This window comes from Zymoseptoria tritici, chromosome 1 (genome assembly GCF_000219625.1).
Source record: "Zymoseptoria tritici IPO323 chromosome 1, whole genome shotgun sequence".
NCBI lineage: Eukaryota > Fungi > Ascomycota > Dothideomycetes > Mycosphaerellales > Mycosphaerellaceae > Zymoseptoria > Zymoseptoria tritici.
The window spans coordinates 171,311-185,277 of NC_018218.1; the positions used below are offsets into that span (position 1 = coordinate 171,311).

Below are 13,967 nucleotides of genomic sequence, written 5' to 3' on the forward strand. Positions count from 1 at the left end.
GCGATAGTGCGAATAGAGTCTTGTTTCCGAAAGGACCTAGTAGAAATAGAAGTAGCGGAGCCGGTGCTAGTAGGATTGCTATATAAAATGCCGTAAAGATATAGAGGCATTCGCCGGGGTATATCGGAGTTTATAATAGTTTAGGCCTTTATATCGGGTAATAGGTTTCTATATCGGAGTTTATAATAATATTATAGGTTAGACGACCGTAATAGTAGTAATAATAGTAATAATTAATTAATTAATTAATCTATAGCCGATAAGTCTAGCGTCTCGTATTCCTCTCGGTGTCTAGTGTCCGGGTCCTCTAGTACTTTAATATACTCCTCGGTCTTAAAAAACATAGCGCTATTACCGTCGTCGTCGACGTCCTCGTCTACTATAAACTTTATCCGCCGTACATTAAAGTCTTTAACCTTCGTCGTAAGTACGTCTATGCCCTTAGTATATATATCCTCGGAAGAGAAAGTATTACTATTAAGGTCGTCGGCCGGCCTAACCTATACTAACCTACTATCTAGTAGATACGTAGCTAGTATATAGATGTCTAGACCTACGTCCTTCCTCGTATACTTGCCGCTATTAGAGCCGCCGAACTTATTCTCTATCTACTCGTATAAGGAGCGGAGCTATACGTTAGACAATAACATACGTTTAAGTACGTCGTCGATGTCGTAGGTAGATGTCTTATAGCATTTGAGCTCGTTCTTATACGAGTAGTTTAGATACTCTAACATTAGATTAATAGGCTTAAAACCGTTAGCCTTACCGGTCTAGTTAATAAGGCCGGAGTCTAGAATCGCGTCCTATAGGACTTTATCGCTAACACTATTAGACAATAGCTATCGATAGTGCAACATAATACGCCCGTAGTTGCCCTAGCCGGCTCCGAAGAAGGTTAGGATAAGTACGTCTACTAACCGACGCAACATACTAATATTACCGTACTTAACGGCATATTATAGTATAAGGAACTGCTCCGACTCCTATAGGAAGCAGTATATAGTACGGAATTCGTCGTCCTTATAGCTATCGCCGTCCTAAGCATCCTTAGTAAACGCCTAGAGGCGCATATCCTTAACGAGAGCGTTAAAGACAGCCGGCTAAAGTCGAGATAAGATATAGTTTACGTTCTCCTACGTCCTCTAGGCGGGCATCCTAATTCTACGCCGCTATATTATAGCGTAGAACAGAGCGAGGACGCGAGTATTAAACGACTACGCAATTAAAGGCCGCGTAATATAGTACTTAACATTATCGCGTATATAAGCGGTGCGACCCTAGAACGCTATATTACCTATTAACGTGTACTTACTCCGAGTACTAGGGGCAGGGGCCTAATAGGTCCGAACGATAGTATATAGGAGGTTAAGCTAAACGTAGAACTAAGAGTTTAGCCCGAGTAGCTAGCTCCGCCGGTCGTACGGTCTAGATAAGTAGCTATAAATCGCCTTCGACGCGAGGATTATACGGGCGGTTAACTTATCGCTATAGGTAAGTAATAGGGACTACTTAAACATATTATGCTCGTCGGAAGTCGGGTCCGCTAGCGCCTTAAACTATAGCTAATCGAGGACGATATTGTCGTAGACCCTAAGCGTCCTAGAGAGCGAGCCTTCGTCTTCCTTTATACCGGCTAACTAATAGTACTCTATCTTCTCGGTAGGGAGGACCTCGTCTATAACAACGAGGGTACGCTACAAATCCGGAAGGTCCTTAAACGGCGTATATACGCCGGGGTGCATAGTCCTAATAGCGTTAGCGATAAGGCCTCGTAAAACGGCCGGCGTCTAGCCCCCTACTATACTATTAGACTCGTATATATTATAGACGTCTAAAGGTATAGCCGGCCGGTACATTTCCTAGGTTAAGCCGCCGTCTAGAAATCCCGGTTTAACGACAATCGCGGCATTAGTCTAGGACTCCTACGACATAGTCGTATTACCGACGACCTCTTACTACTTCGTAATACGAACGTTAAGGTTATCGTATACGAGCACGAGCTTAAGGGCCTTCGCAACCTATATAACCTTCTCCTATAATAGTAGTTAGACTACCGGGTGTTCTACCGGGGTATATAGGGGTAACGGGTATTAAAGAGGGGTAAACAGGATCTAGTTAGGGTGTATAGGGTTTTTCTAGGGTATACCGGATTCCGGGAAAGTTATTCCTAATTTCGTAATTACGGTTAAGCTAGTAGAGGCCGTGTTAGAATCGTTCCTAATTTCGTAATTACAATTAAGTAGGTAGAGGCCGTACTTAATCGTTGTTCCTAATTTCGTAGTTATAGTTAAGCGGGTAGAGGCCGTATTAGAATCGTTCCTAATTTCGTAATTATAGTTAAGCGGGTAGAGGCTATAATCGTCGTTCCTAATTTCGTAATTACGGTTAAGCGGGTAGAGGCCGTACTAGGGATTAGAGGAAGGATAAGTAGTCGTCGGGAGAGCTACTATATATAAACGTAGTTAATACGGTAGTTAGAGTAGTAGGCTTATAGGTAGAGGGTGCTCTAGCCTCGTTAGACTCCTTAGTCCGGTTCTTAATACTAGGCCTACCCTTTTGTATATAGAGTAAATATACGACATATTTATTAGGCGGGGTATACCGGGGTGTATATAGGTATATCTAGGTATATATAGGTATATCGGGGCGGATAGGGGGCGTCGGGGGTATTACGCTAATCCTAGACTAGCTATCGTTAAGAGGAACCGGACTAAGGAGTCTAATATTAGGGCATAAATAGGGTAACTCGGGGTATAAAGGGTTATAACGGGTTCTACTAGGTCGAACAGGAGCTATAAAACTAGATAATAGCCGACTAAACGGGGTAGTATAGGGAAGTATAGGGTAAGTCGGGGTAAATAGGGAACATAAGAAGAAATTATAAACGGACCTTTCCTTTAGCTATAATCTACTCTAATAGACTAAGTCCTTAGTAATAACTCGTATATAACCTAAGACCCTACAACGTCTCGACGACGCGCCTCTTAATACTAGAGCCCTATAGGTACTTCGATAGTAAGTATATAAACTTGTTCGAAGTCTAGCTAGTACGCGAATAGTATACTATCGCCGTAATTATAAATATACGCTTATAAATAGTAAGCGGCATACTCGTAGACTTAGTATAACTATCCCGATACGTACGCTAATTCTAGCCGAGTCGGTTAAGTATACCGAACTAAGACGGCGCTATTGTCTCTATCTCCTTATACGCGGCCGCGAAGTCTACTTTCTCGATATCTATACTATCGTCCGGCGAGAACTTACCGAACAACTCGTACTCTCTAGTTAGAGTATATAGCTCCCTCCGTATACTATCTACCTCGACGAGGTCGACGCTACCTCTAAGAGCGGTCCGTATATCGTCCTAATATATAACGTCGCGCATCGCTTACCGCTACTATTCGAGTATATTATAGTACTTCGAGCGTAGGCGAATATGTTCTACCTCTTCGCGGCTAGCCGCTACCTATATCTAGAGCATTTTAGGAAAGGACTAATAGAGTTCGTTCTTTAATATATCGTAGAGGAGTTATAGTTTAGTATCCGTTAACCTCCTCGTCCGTACTATTATACGCGTAACGCGTCGTATAAGGAGGTCTACGGCCTCGTTTTCGCGGCGAGTTAGGTCGTTATAATTATCGTTTTCGTCCTTAGGGCCGTCGTCCGAGTCGCTATCGTCTTCGAGTAGTATAGGAGAACGAGGGTCGTCTTAATATAGACTAAGGGAACTCGATATCCGCCTAGGAGGGTAGCTTTAAAGGCGGCGAGGTATAGCTCGAGCGGATTATATAGCGACTTCGGTATAGGGTAGAATTAATAGCGCCGAGGTAGCGGATGCGAATAGGCGTAGTTTCGGGGTAATATAGGGTATAGTTAATATCGATATATACGGTAGCGTAAAGGTAGTCGCTATTACTAAAGCCTAAATCTACTCTACTAAGGTCGGAACTAAAGTCTCTTAGACTCTCTACGAGAATACCTAGCCTACATCTCTTATTAGTCGAGGTAGTCCGGGGTGTATTAGGGAGGGATAGGGTAGGGCGGGGATATTAGCGCGAAGCGCTAATTAGCTAGGGTGAATTAGGTTCAAAACAAACATTCTCGCTAGAGAGTCTGAGCTTGCTAAGATAACATATATGTAAGCTATGTAAGCTATGTAAGCTATGCATATGCCTGCCTTTGCAGATAGCTGGGGAGTTGGAGGAAGAAAACGTATACATGCCTGTGCCTGTGCAGATTGTGCAGACCGATCTGGGGAATCTTCAACAAATCTCGAACAAGCAGGAGATCGAGCAATCATCCCGCGCTGTACGCAAGCTGCCGTGAGTCGAATATGCACATGTGAATTCGTGCATTCGTCACTCGAAGTGAGACGGATTTCCGTATTTGTCTGAATGACAGAGTCGTGGGATGTGGGACTGTGTGCTGGAGGGGAACGCCACGATCGGTGATTGACATGTCGTTGTGCAAACCTTGTTGTTGCCGTCGGGGGGTTGGATGTTCTTTGTATGTGGAAGATGTTGACGATGATGTTGACGATGTCGTTGTCGTACGGTTGAAGAAGAGGGAGCAGGGTGGGGTCCAATAACGCGGGCAACTCTCCATCTCTCTGCATCCCTAGCAATCTTTTATCTTTCCGCCGACGACTTTCCTGCGTATATCTCGCACGCCATTCATGCACAACGACAGGTACACGTGTTGACCGCCATTTATTGGATCCGCATTGATGATTGGCATCCAACGATCCAGTATCGACAGAATTCCCAACGAAAATCATCCACAACAAAGACGTTCGATCGTGACTCGTCACTCAAATCGTTCCACGACCACCACCACTATCGACGCATGGGCTTAGCGGGCCGAAAGGGAAAATCAAGCAAACCCGTGGAGCTCTTGTCCCTGCACGCTCACCTCAATCACAATCAAATCACAAGGAAAAAAAAGTTTTAGCCGACATCCAATATCCTCCCCCCCCTGCACGGTTACCAGCCTTGTGCAGCACCTTACAGTACACCACCCCGAGACTCAAACCCTCCCGTGTTACCACATTCTTCGCACGTACATAATCCTCTTTCCCTCCTCCCCCTCTTCCTTCCCACCATGTCCTCCGCCGAACGACCAACTCACTCCGCCGCCGACCCTTCCGCAACAGCCTCCCATCCTGGTCCCAACTCTCGCGACCCCACTACCGCTCCTGCCCAACATGCCGCCCAGGGAGGACTCTCCACCACCCATGCCGCCCGCGCCTCCGAACTCGCCAGTCTTAAGAGCACGCTGAAAGGTGGGCTGCGTCAATTTCCCGACTTTCCTTCTCCGGGAATCCTTTTTGAGGATATCATGCCGCTCTTCTCCAACCACGACCTCCACACCAATCTCATTCGCGCTCTGGAATTGGAAATCGCTGGCAGATTCGAGGGAGGGATTGATGTTATTGTTGGTTTGGAGAGTCGGGGGTTTCTGTTCGGACCGACTTTAGCATTGAAATTGGGTGCGGGATTCGTGCCTGTGAGGAAGCAGGGAAAACTGCCTGGACAATGCGAAACGGAGGGATTCAAGAAGGAGTATGGCGAGGACTTTTTCCAGATGCAGAGTGATGCCGTCAAGCCGGGACAGAAGGTGGTGATTGTGGATGATATTATCGCTACAGGTGAGTTGAGATAATCTACGCAGAGGGACAGATCTTGGAGGAAGAGAAGTACTGACATTGTGACAGGTGGCTCCGCCGCAGCAGCCGGCAACCTCGTCACCAAACTCGGCGGCAAAGTTCTCGGATACGTCTTCCTCATGGAGCTGGACTTCCTCAAGGGTCGCGATAAGCTCGATGCACCGGTGTACACCCTCCTGAGTGGACAGGACGCTGCTCTCGGCTCTTAGGACGAGTCGGATGCGCCGAATCCAGAAAACGCTCACGGAGATACGCTGCACATAAGAGATGTGAATACCTCGAAGTGGGATGTGGATGGCTTGGGAAGGAAGTGGGTGCACCATTACACGGGCCACGCCGGGTCGAAAGAAGAGTCAGAGTCCGCTGGGAACTATATTGGCTATGCGCCTGTGGACTGCAGTTGCTTGCCTCAAGATCCTCGGCGATGAGCATGGAGCCGAAGGCACGGCTGGACGTACAAAAGCGATGCATGGAAAGGAGTACAATACGGAGTTTTGCGGGCTGTGGGCTAGGTCGTTCAACAAGACCACGGATAGACGAGCACGCATTACGAGTGCCAATTGCACAGCGGTATGTGGAGTAATCGGAATCAGATGATCAAAGCACCAGAGGCAACATGCGAGTTCTGTGCATGCAAGACTGTTTGAGCCGACGATTTCGGTGTAGACGATGAACGAGCAGAATTTTCTCGTTGCACTGAATGATTCGACGTCCCTCTGATGTCGTCTGCATGTATAGCAGAGCGAGGCTACCAAGTGAGTAGTGACAGCCATCTGCTTCGGCCTTTTCCAAGGCTCATGAGTTTGCATGCGACCGTATTTCCCTGACAGCAAAGATGTCTGCCGCCAGTACTGTTGTCCAACCGTGGACGAGTGAGAAATACCGTCGTCGCCACCACAGTCCTCGAGATGTGAGGGCACCATATCGAGGATAGGCCCGCAACGACAATGGCGTTGACAAGAAATGACGATATATGTGGGAGAGGAAGGCCCTGAGTGGGCTGCAGAAGTTGTCGAACCTCAGGTGTAATTCGACAACTGGCTGGTGGTTGGCTCGCTTTCGCCCGCCGCTAAGTGATGTACGTTTGTCTGCTATTGTGTCGACTTGTCGCACAACTGTTCGGATTCGCAGCCGTGAGAGCAAGATCCGCCATATCTCGACGAGCAACGAAGGTATAATCTCCATCGTTGCGGCATACGATCTATCTTCAACGACGCTGCTACTTACGAGCATACACAATATTATCCGATCGTTCGTTCACTCTCTTCTGACAAAATCCAACGGTATCCAACAGTATCCCAAGCTGACTGGCGGGGCACAGCTTCGGCAAGCCCGGGCGCTAGCTAATGTGCTTCAGCCTTGCTTCGGGAGGCCTCTTTTGAGCTTCCAATTTGACGGCGACAACAGCGACACGACCAACACAACAACAACGGCACAATACCGCAATCATGAACTTTCCATGCATTAACAGCCTCATGAACTCGGATCTCGACCTTGGAATCGCTCGCAAGACCATCATCACCTTCGCCGTCATCATTTCCGCACTCATCACTCTCATTTTCATCATGTTGATCGTCCTCTACTACCAGCAGAAGTGATCACTCTCCAGCACCAACAAGGCACCACAGCACCGAGACGAACCACCTGCTCACAACAACGCATCGACTCGCCGAGCGTCAAAGACATGCAAGAGTGCATCTCAGTGCGACGCTCGAGTCTGATCGATTGGCGTGCAGTCCACCAAACTTACATCATGACTGCTCACCACGCGTCACACCTCGCAATGGTAGGAACAGCTTCATGCACGAAGCAAGCAAGTATCACTACACCCCTCTCATACTACTTCTCCTTGAACACAATGTTCTCCTCACTCCGCATCACTCGCATCACACCTTTCACATCGACATTTCGAGCACTCAACGTCAGCAAAACCTCTCGCAGCTTCACCACCACAACACCCTTCAACATGCCCGAAAACCTCAAGCAGAGTGAAGTCGACGCTCAAACCGACCCTTCCGTCGCCAAACAATATGACAACGAATCCTCGGCCGAAGAGAAGTTCAAGGACCTCTACGCCATCGCCGACGGCATCAAGATTGGCATGCTCTCCACCTACCGTCAAGGAACTGGTGTATGTATTCCTGCAACCGTTTCCACCCCTACCATACACCCTGACTGACACAACTCGCGACCTCCCAGCCCGTCTCCCGCGCCATGGCCGTCTCCAAGCGTTCCGGACCCGACTTCCTCTTCCTCGCGAACAAACACTCGAACAAAATCTCCGACCTGCAATCAAACAAGGAAGTCAACCTGACGTTCCACGACAAGAGCAATCAAGACTGGGTGAGCGTCACAGGAGAAGCAGTCAAGACATCGGGCGACGACCCGAGGATCAAGGAGATCTACTCGAAAGTCGTGAGTGCATGGTTTGGAGACTTGGGCGATGGAGTGCACAACGGTGGACCGGAGGATCCGAGAATGTACCTGGTGGAGGTCAGGAGCAAGTGTGAGTTGTGCTGTGTCGGTTGACGACTTGGTGGAGTATGTGCTGATGATGGACGCAGACATTTCGTACTATAAGCACACCTCTGGAATGCTGGGCCAGGCCAAGGAGATTGGAGGTGCGGTGTTGACGGGTAAGGTTGCGCAGACAGGTGTGTTGAGGGAGTTGAAGGAGGCGGATATCGAGCAGGCGAGGAAGAGCGATAGTGCTTTGACGTCGTAAGGGAAGGTGATGGGCTTGGACGACAGGAGCACGAGACAGATGAACCAGAGGATCGTGGATTGCAGAAGAGTGAATCAGGCACACGACGAAAGCGGATCGAGGCAGTGTCCGCGGTGGGCAACGATCATGATGGATGAGGTCCACGGCTCTTGAGTGAGCCACTCCTCTCAGCTAGGAATAATCAAAACGTCCTTGACTACGCTGCGTTCTTGTCCGATCTCCTGCTTCACATCGATATATCTCAATCGATCAAGTTGCTACCAACTGTCGCCAGCGTGTTATCGCCAGTGCACAGCCGCCATCTATAAGACTCCCGTCAGCTAGGCTGTTTCCGCCTGTGTGTAAGACGCTTTTGTTTCCGAATTGATTGAATTAATCCTCAACACATCTGCGCAGCAACGAACATCAGCTAGCTCCCGTAGGTACCGAGTCAATCAGCGCGCCTGTTGTCGCTGCCCCTCCATCGACAACATCGACAGTAATGAGGTCATCCACAACGTCTAGCCATGAGTGTCTCGCAACAGACCGGCCGAAATCCTTCATGCGGTGAGTGGGAGCTCCAGAAAGTGGAAGCTTGTAGGGCGGTTTGAATGCCGCAACAACGAAGTTCACTCATGCCGTGGTCGTTGAGATATGAACGATTAACTGCTTTCACGCTGTCAAGTTTACAGTGGGGCAGGCCTCTCACTGTGGGCCATACATGACTTAGCGGCGGTCATGGCCGATCCAATAGCAGGATGGACGGGAAGCTATTGCTCTTGGTCGTTGGGCTAACGCTAAACCTCTCCGCTTTGTTAATCGACCCCTCCTTTAACCTTTGTAAGGTCGAGACGCTGCAACGACGACGACGTTGGGGGGTCTGCTTTGATGTCCCTCGTCTACGACCATCAATTCCAAGGACTGTGGTCATCTCCACAGCTGAATTTGGGTATCTGCTCAAAACACTCTCTTCAGAAACCTGCTCAGATTGGCCATATCCACGAGAGGCTGAGGACTGGATTGGGTAAAGAGATCTTCTTACATGGATGTATGTTTAACATTGGAAGCCTGAGACCGGACGGAGGACGATGCGGCGCTGAGAGATCGCCTGCGTGACCGCATGCAGGAAGTCCTTCATGCAGAGAAGAAATGTCGGGTAGTGAAAATGTATCATTGAATCGGAGCAAGTCAGGCCCAGAACAAGGAACAGAACCTCGAGACACAATTTGGTACCTGGATGTGCTGGAGTAAATAATAGTGCACGCTGCGTGGTGCGTTCGCGCGACCTCGACATTCAGACCGATATCTCATTCAGCTTCAGCAGGACCTGTATCATCCACATGGTCAGTATGCTTGACAGTGAACGTCAGGCATCAAAATACATACCTTCTGAATGAACCTCACTCCGACTCCAACACCGTCCGCATCCTCCTCGTCGACAAGTTCTCCATAGTCATCACTGTCGCCGTCCAAGCAAGTGAGACAGCTCACCACCACCTCCGTGTACATGTCGCCCAGCACAGACCGTAGTTTGTCCTTCGCCAGCCCGACCAGGTGCCACTTGATGTCGTCCGGAAGGCAGCGCTGCAGCTCCACTTTACTGAGATCGAGCGCTTCTCCTGGACCGACAACAACTTCTTGTTCCCCATACGATACGAAAGAACTCCAAAGTCCAATCTCTAGCAAGCAGACTCCAAGACTGTAGATATCATGCCGCATGTTGTATCGCTCCTCGGGATGAATGCCCTGGCGCTGGGGGTGGCGGTAGATGTTCTGCGACCAGTCCTCGGACCCATAGAAGTGGGAGTATCCGTCTTCGCTACGCATGTTCTCGAAGCCAATGAGGTAGAAGGTGGGGAGCCGAGACGAGCTCGGGTCCGGGAAGGAAATGACATTATCAGGGCGGAGATTTTTGTGTACAAAGCCGAGGGTATGGACGTAGTTCACTGCCACGGCGAGTCGCTTTGCGAGATGGATGCGGTCCGTCAGGGAGTGAGGCTGCTGTATGAGGAGATGTTGGCGCAGAGTCCGTGGCTTGTGGTTCGAAGGTGTTTCGAAGACTATTTCGAAAGAGGTAATCCGATCGCTGCCCTGGTGGCGTGACTTGACGACACCCCGACATCTGAGCACTGCAAAAGTAGCCGGGTCGACCACTTTTAGTTTGCTGGCAAGGCGACGGATGTCCTGCGTCATGATGCCGACGTAGGAGTATCTCTGACAGGGAATGGAGTCGACGAGGAGTGGGGTGGTTCCGTCTGTTCGAGAGCGCCACATCGCTTCAGTGTACTCGATTCACGATTCTCTCAGTCCTTGAAGGACTTCAGGGGAGAGGAGGGGAGAGGAAAATATGGATGTTGTCATTGTCGGATGTGCCGACTACGCCTTCTGAGTCTTTTCGCTGATCGCATTACAGTGTTGACTTCTGCAGAGACAGACAAGTCCTTCCTCTGTAGCTCAGTGTCAATGATCGGGTTCGCTATTTTCATGATCAAGAACCATGTTGGATTGTATAACTCTTGCCATTGTGTGAGGTCCTTGATAACAGAGTCCAGAAACGGCTTGACGAAGAGGTACTTCGAGCGTTTGATTCTTGTCTGTTCTTTCGGCGTGCCTGTGGCCCTATCAGACTTCTTGATAAGACCATGGACGCGGAGATTGGCAGACTTCACTTTGCCGTGCAGTAATTCCAGAACATTGAGTTGCGTTTCCTGGTGTTCCTCGGAAAGACCAGTCCAGGCTCGCTCGGCGAAGTCGAGCTGCACTTTCGTCTGCACCCAATGTGACTGGATCTTTGTGACTCGTTCTGCGATTTCGCTTCTAGCGTCTCTCAGAGTTACAATGAGTTCAATCAACTGGTTGCCCTTGCTGTTGCAATGCCATCAGCCCATGCTTCGCGCAATGCCCGCCACGGTCTCCTACCTCAGCAATGCAACCACGGCGCTTACACAGCCAACGACTTCCATCTTCCACCAGCTCTCGTGTTGGACCAGAGCGGACTCGTACGGAGGGATCTAGTATGAAGCAAAGTAGCGTAAAGTGCAGAACGGTAACCAGGAAAGAGCGAGCACGAACGCAGAAAAACGTGGGCGGGAGACCGACACAATTGAAATATACTTTACATGAGATTGTCAGAGATGGCGCAGCCGTATCGAGTACAGCTGAGGCTTGCTGCAGTATCGACAGACTGCGCCTATTGTGGAGGAGCTCATTGACCTGTCACAGGTTGTGTAATGTGCGAAGCGAGTACAAGGGAGGTGTTGTGATTGGACTTAAGCTAAGTAGAAGAAGACCTCTAATTAGCAGGTATATATTGTTATGCAAAGAGAATCTTAAGTGTAAGATTCTCACTTTAGCTATCTGTGTGTGGGAATGCCTTAGCACTAGTTACGTGCACTTTACTAATAGTTAGTCTGATAATCTATAACACTCCCCTATTAGCAGCTGCATTATTACGAGCTGTCTATTACCTAAATATAGCAGGTATTTACCTACTATGTAGCTAATACTCGGCTTTAGCTTGTTAAAAAGCATCTTCTTCTAGCTTTTTTATTCCTCTACTTTATAATCTATACCTCTTATCTATTTAGCTAATTTATTAGCTAATCTATTATCTATCCCTTATAGCTATTAATAATATAATCTACATTACTAGCTATAGCTTCTAGAAGAAGAGTAGCTTTCTTTGTCCCTAGGAAAACCTTCTAGTAAGTTATTAATAAAGCAAGAGCTATTAGTAGTAGAGATCTCTTATAAATCTACAAAGATAGTTCTATAGCATATTAGACTATATATTAATTTATTAGAGGAGAGATAAATAGACACTATAATAGAGTAAATATTAGGGCTTAGGGTCCCTTCTCTTTTATAGCTTGCTTTAATAGGTTTATAGCTAAGCTTAATAAGGATCTCCTTACTACAGACCTTATTAATATAGTAATAGAGGAGCTGTATAACCTAAGGAAGTAGGCCTTCCTAGTAGAAAACTACCCTAGTTTAATAATTCCTAATCCTTAGGGATTTGTATTATACTATAACTAGACTCCTCTTAGCTAAATGTTAAGCTCTAATAAGGCAGAGATAAAGTAGTAGTTAGTAGCATAGTATCTTATATATATTCTCCTTAAAATCCCTTCTTCCCTAATAGAAACTAATATTCTCCTAGGCTTTAAGTTAAGATTCTAGGGGAATTAGCTTAGTCTTTTAGTAGTAGTTTTAAGGGGGCAGGCTACAGGTTCTAGGATATACTCTAATACTTTTAGGTTTTTATAGAAAAGTTTTCCTTTAGCTAGGTGTTTTTCTTATAGTTTCTTAGATGCTTTTGTAGAGGTATATAGTTGCCTCCTTTCCTTTATACAGATAAGAATAAAATAAGTGTTCTAAGTATTATACTTCTTAGTTTTATAACAAATAAAATAGTGTAATTCTAGGGAGGGAATCCTTCTTAGGTAGGAATACAGGTATTAAGGTATAAATTTAAGAGCAATTTCCCTCTTCTTATTAAGGGCTAGTTAGTCTAGTAGTATAATTTCTAACTACAAATTAGAAGGTTACAGGTTTAATTCCTATATTAGCCTCTCTTATATGTCTATGTTAGCTGCCTAATATAGATATATAAGTATCTTTTTGCTAGATTTATAGATCTATATATTAGAGGATAGTATTTAGGGATTTTAGTTTTGTTAGACAGTCTACAAGCTGCATATCTGTCCTTATAAACTCTACCTTAATACTCCCCTTATTATATTATTCTTTGTAGTAATAGTTCCTAAGAGAGATATGTCTTAATCTTTTAGAGTTAGCATAGTTTTCTATAAGGCTAATAGCTAATTAATTGTCTACTTTAATAAGGATAGTAGAAATGCTTTTAGCCTAGGTAAAGGGCTAGAGCTTATTAACAAGATTCCTTACCTAATTTACTTCTCTTATTGCCTTAGTAAGAGAGAGGTACTCTGCCTTAGTACTAGACAGCACTACTTCTTTCTGCAGTTAAGATCTCTAGACAACTAGGCCTCCTGCAATTTTAAAGAGTATTCCTAAGGTAGACCTAGATATGCTAGGATTACTAGCAAAGTTAGAGTTTAAGAATGCTTTAATCTGAATTTGCTCCTTAGTTTTCCTATATATAAGGCACTTGTTAATTATGCCTATAACATATCTCTAGATATGTTTAGCTGCCTAAATATATAAAGGTCCTAGGTTCTAAAGGAACCTTATATAATAGTTAATAGCAAAACTAATATCTAGTCTAGTATAGTTTAACAGATGTTACAGTTCCCTAATAATCTTGTTAAAGAGATTATAGTCCTCCTTTGTTCCCTTATCCTAAAGGGGTTTAAGGAGGGTATTAAGAGGGTACTTAACACTCTTTGTATTACTAAGACTATATCCTTAAAGTTTGTCTCTAGAATAGTGTTCCTAAGAGACAGATATAGAGCTATCTTTCCCTTCCTTTAGGTAAAGTCTAAGAAAGATATTAGTATTAACAATCTTAATTATGTACTTCTGCTCTAATCCCTTAATTAGCTTATTAATCTTATAGTCTAACTGTCTAAAGATCTAGAAGTTATCTACATAAAGGAGAACAAGGATGCC

At 46.3% G+C, this 13,967-nt stretch overlaps 3 protein-coding genes across 3 annotated transcripts; 2 read left to right on the plus strand and 1 right to left on the minus strand.

The window, feature by feature from the left end:
• Positions 1-4,664: 4,664 nt before the first annotated feature.
• Positions 4,665-5,880, plus strand: MYCGRDRAFT_64873 (uncharacterized protein; the record flags this gene model as incomplete). The annotated part of the gene is made up of 2 exons (XM_003855789.1): positions 4,665-5,653; positions 5,720-5,880. The coding sequence occupies 2 exons, from the start codon at positions 5,107-5,109 to the stop codon at positions 5,878-5,880; spliced, it is 708 nt and encodes a 235-aa protein (XP_003855837.1).
• Positions 5,881-7,637: 1,757 nt separating this feature from the next.
• On the plus strand, positions 7,638-8,396 carry MYCGRDRAFT_83301 (uncharacterized protein; the record flags this gene model as incomplete). The annotated part of the gene is made up of 3 exons (XM_003855790.1): positions 7,638-7,802; positions 7,871-8,177; positions 8,236-8,396. 3 exons carry the CDS (start codon positions 7,638-7,640, stop codon positions 8,394-8,396), a joined length of 633 nt encoding a protein of 210 aa, XP_003855838.1.
• A 1,273-nt stretch (positions 8,397-9,669) lies between these two features.
• MYCGRDRAFT_88606 (uncharacterized protein) lies at positions 9,670-11,338 on the minus strand (the record flags this gene model as incomplete). Its single annotated transcript, XM_003857751.1, has 4 exons — positions 9,670-9,702; positions 9,762-10,589; positions 10,787-11,192; positions 11,295-11,338. 4 exons carry the CDS (start codon positions 11,336-11,338, stop codon positions 9,670-9,672), a joined length of 1,311 nt encoding a protein of 436 aa, XP_003857799.1.
• Positions 11,339-13,967: the final 2,629 nt, after the last annotated feature.